Source organism: Octodon degus, unplaced genomic scaffold (assembly GCF_000260255.1).
Source record: "Octodon degus isolate 3935 unplaced genomic scaffold, OctDeg1.0 scaffold00001, whole genome shotgun sequence".
Taxonomy (NCBI): domain Eukaryota; kingdom Metazoa; phylum Chordata; class Mammalia; order Rodentia; family Octodontidae; genus Octodon; species Octodon degus.
The window spans coordinates 7233216-7237187 of NW_004524577.1; the positions used below are offsets into that span (position 1 = coordinate 7233216).

The 3972-nt window shown below is 49.0% G+C and overlaps 1 protein-coding gene across 1 annotated transcript in view; it reads right to left on the reverse strand.

Annotated features, from left to right (window-relative positions):
- The window catches only part of Nfatc2ip (nuclear factor of activated T cells 2 interacting protein), an 11400-nt gene that overhangs the window by 4483 nt on the left and 2945 nt on the right, over positions 1-3972 (reverse strand). The window contains exons 3-7 of the mRNA XM_004623143.2: positions 3511-3622; positions 2847-2924; positions 2576-2762; positions 925-1069; positions 691-800 (exon numbers count right to left, since the gene is read on the reverse strand). Of these exons, the coding sequence (XP_004623200.2) occupies positions 691-800; positions 925-1069; positions 2576-2762; positions 2847-2924; positions 3511-3622 (632 nt within the window). The remainder of the gene's footprint in view (positions 1-690; positions 801-924; positions 1070-2575; positions 2763-2846; positions 2925-3510; positions 3623-3972) is intronic.

Sequence of the window (3972 nt, forward strand, 5' to 3'; positions counted from 1 at the left end):
TATATATATAAAACTTCTGAATTGTTTATTTCTGGAACTGCCCACTTAATATTTTCTGTTCCATGGGTACCTGAAACCTCTGAAGGCAAACCTCAAGTAAGGAAGGACTCTCCTGCTGTATTTTCTATACCCCATAAGAAACGAATATAGCCAATTATTCTACTTTTCTAGATCTTGGTTTTCTTTCTCCCTCTCCCCTTGCCACAGGGTGTTGCTATGTACTGCAGGATGGCTTTGAACCTCATCATATCATCCAGGCTGGCCTCCAACTTGTAATCCTCTTCCTGCAGCCTGCCACATGCAGGAATCCATTTCTTATTTCTTACGTGAACATAACAACAGAGCTTTCCCACACATGACTGTTACAGACTAGAGCAGAGGTCCCAGCGGGAGGAGAAGGGACGCTGAATGATGGACTTCCCCGACTGTCTGCGTTCAAGGCATTCAAGAACGTGGAGCCGGGCGTGGTGGCCCAGCATTCTGGAGGCTGAGGCAGGAGGATCACCTCGAGTTTGAGACCAGCCTAAACTGCATAGTAAAACTCAGTCTAAAAAGACAACAACAAAATGCAAAAAAAGGGAACATGTAGAGCAGTGTCTCTACTGAGTCAAGATTAGGAGGAATCAGCCGCCTGTAAGCTGACAAGAGAGGAAAGGCGGGGACGCACGCACAGCTCCTTCTCCCACTCACTTGAGACAACGAGATCTCCAGCATCTGGTGCTTCTCTTTCCCTTGCACCCGGAGCCGGAGCTGCTGGGACACCTCTCCATCCTCTGGGGAGTTTGCCAACACCACACAGTCTGTAGGAGATAGGGATCAGGAAGCCAGGCCTAAGTGGGGGCGGAAAACAGAGCCCCCCTAGACCACCCTAGCTCCCCTCCTACAGCCAAGGCTCCAGGCCCAGCTACCTTGTCTTCCACTCACCAATGATGTCAGCTACGCCAAGCTTCAGGGTCCTGGGGGTGGCAGTCGGGGACAGCTCTGTTTCTCCAAAGAGCAAGAGGATCCTGCTTGGGGCCACCCCGAGACGAGAGGCCATGTGGTCCACGACACTCTGCAGTGGCTCTGACTGGAGAAGGGGATAAGAAGCAAAGGTAGTGTTCCTGCCTGCAAATTCTCCAGCCCACCCTTCCCTCAACACTACCACCCCAAATATAAGAATCTGGCCTCAACTCCTCAGCTGAGTGTCACCATATCTACCTGGCAAGTGTAGAATAAGGTCACATCAGTAAGGAGTTCAGGTGAATAGCACAAAAGAAAAGGTAGCCATGGAAAGGAAAAAAAAAAGGAATGGTGAGATTACCACAAATGACTCATATGGATATCCTAAAGCTCTTACACACTTCAGGTTACAGCTGCCCCGTGTCACAGGGGTAGATGACTGCAGTCAGGATGAGTCTGACTGCATCTTTTCCTTTTTTTTTGCGGAACCAGGGATTGAACTCAGGCCTGTATGTTTGCCAGGCAAGCGCTTATTCTACTGAGCCATCTCCCTGGCCCCCATCTTTTCCTTTTTAAGAAAGTCAAAAACTTGAGCCTCTGTGAATATCCATTACAAAGGTTGTCAAGTTTGTCTTGTTTGGCAGTGCTGGGATGGAACTCAGAGCCTCTCACCTGCTAGGCAAGCCCCCTGCCTGAGCCGTGTCCATCTGCAGCCCATCTACGCACCCACAGCGCACACAGAAGACCACTTCTGACAAGGCCATGGGTGCCCAGGCCACAGCTCCCAGCTTAGCTGCTTGACCCACGCATGGTTAGCACTGATTTCTGTTAGCACCTTTGGTGTTCAGTTGGGAGCATTCCTATATAATCTCAGCATCTGCCAGGAAGTAGGGGAACTCAGGATGACTGGGTGACATCTACTGTGTCCAGCAGGGTGAGGCCAACCCCAAGAAGGAAGCCCTGACCCTACGGCGCCTCTCCCAAGAGATGCTTCCTAGAAGGCACATGTTTGAGTGGAGCCTTGAAAAATGAGCAGGAAGTCTGCCAGAAAAGGGAGATTAAGGGGAAAAGGCGGAGGTGACAAGAAGCATAAGACATGCAGGGATGGAAGTGGTGGGCAGCCTGAGAGAGCAGAACGAAAAAGGAAGATGTAGCCCTCCTGCCAAGGCAGCTCCAAGCTCCTCCTCCTACATCTCATCAAGCACTTATCATCCTTTTTTTCTTCATAATTTTATTGATAAACAAATAGCAATGAGACAGTTTCAAACCAAATTGGTAGGACAGTTTCAATAATTCACACACTGCATACTGTCTTCCTAGTGGTTATTTACTGTACAAGATGCAGACATGATATCCTATTTACAAACACTATTAGAACAAATCCCTCTATTCATTAAGAGAATGTAACTATATATCTATCCTAACCATTTTGAATACACAGATACAAAATAGACATTCATCTATATCCCCTTTTTTGTTTAGTTCTGTTATTTGAATATTATAGGTGTGTTAACTCAGCAAAATATTCTAAAAGAGTCCAATAGTCCATAATAGTATTGGGGCTGCCGCTTGACTGGTAATGTCAGAAATTGTTAACCTGAGTCCCCTACAGCTCAACATAAAAGGTACTTACCATTCTGATGGGCAATCGGACCACATCAGCCCGGCAGCGGACTTTGAGTGGGAAGAGCCGGGTGTTCTCTGGGAGGACGGGCCCCTCTACGAAGACCACCTCATCATCTTGGCCCCGGGAGTCCGGGCCCTGAGGGCGCTGAGGGCTCAGGCAGGACCTGAGATCCTGAAGGCGTCTGTTCACTTCCCTGGGAGCAGAGATGCTGGTCAGCTGGGCCTGGCCACCCACCAAACCGCTGCTCTCACCCAGGAGGTACCCCAGTCCCTGACACCTTAACTTCCGGAGTGCCCGGGTATGCTTCTTGTTTTTGCTTCTTGGAGGTGAGGGCAAAGGAGAGATGTCCGGAACCCTGGAGAGAGGAGAAAGGGACAGGACGGCGGCTAAAGAGAAACCCAATCCTGTACATCCTTTCATGGACTGTGGGCCTCCCAAAACCAGAGGGAACTAGAAAATGAAGAAGCACCTCCCAGTAGCATCCATTTTACTGGAAGACAAAGGAAGGTCAGGGCCAGGGAAAAACTGAGACTTCATTTTTATATTTAAAAAACCCAAATAGGAGGGAAGAAAATGCCCATTTTACAATGTCACTTTCCAGATAAAGGTCCAGTAGCGTCCAGCAGACATCAGGCACTTAATGTTCTTCATCTACTCAACAGCTCTAACAGTTACCACATTTGCCCCCACTTTACAGACATAGAAATGGAAGCACCGAGAAGCCGGGGACAGCCAGCCAGCCAAGCGTCAACCACACCCTTCAGCCCTGCTCTGCCCCACTTAGACTCCAGTCCCATGGACCAGCTCACAATCCTGGGCCTCCAGACTCCCTCCACACCTCCCCGATAACTTCCAGAAGCCATCCGAGCACCCTGCCTGCCTCAGCTTACCTCTCCATTTCCCCTCCTATTCCCTTTGACAAGCGCCCCAGCTGTACTCACAGCAACACCTTTTCCTTCTCTTCTCTCTCATCCTTACTCCTCAGCTTCCAGGGAGAGCTTGGAAAAGGGAGATCCTCAGGGTGTGGACTGCTGGAATCTGCCACATCTGCCTCTGGGGGAAGAGCAGGAAAAGTGCAAAGGGTTAGCCCAGAGAGGGCAGGGAGGCCGAAGAGGAACAAATGAGAAGCTTTAAGAGGGCCTAAAGGCTGGGGGTGTAGCTCGAGCAAGGCCCTGGGTTTGATCCCCAGCATCACACAAAAAACAGTTTTGAGAAAAACAAGGGTGAGACCAAAGGAGACTGCTGACCCCCAAACATACACAGGACTACTCAAGAATACTGGAAAACTGTCCAGGGGCCATAATCATTACTTGCTTAATATTTTTCTTCATATCATTCATTTTAATTTCAATTTCTAATAAAAAAAATTCTAGATTATAAACTTTTTTCCGGGGGCCTGCCCC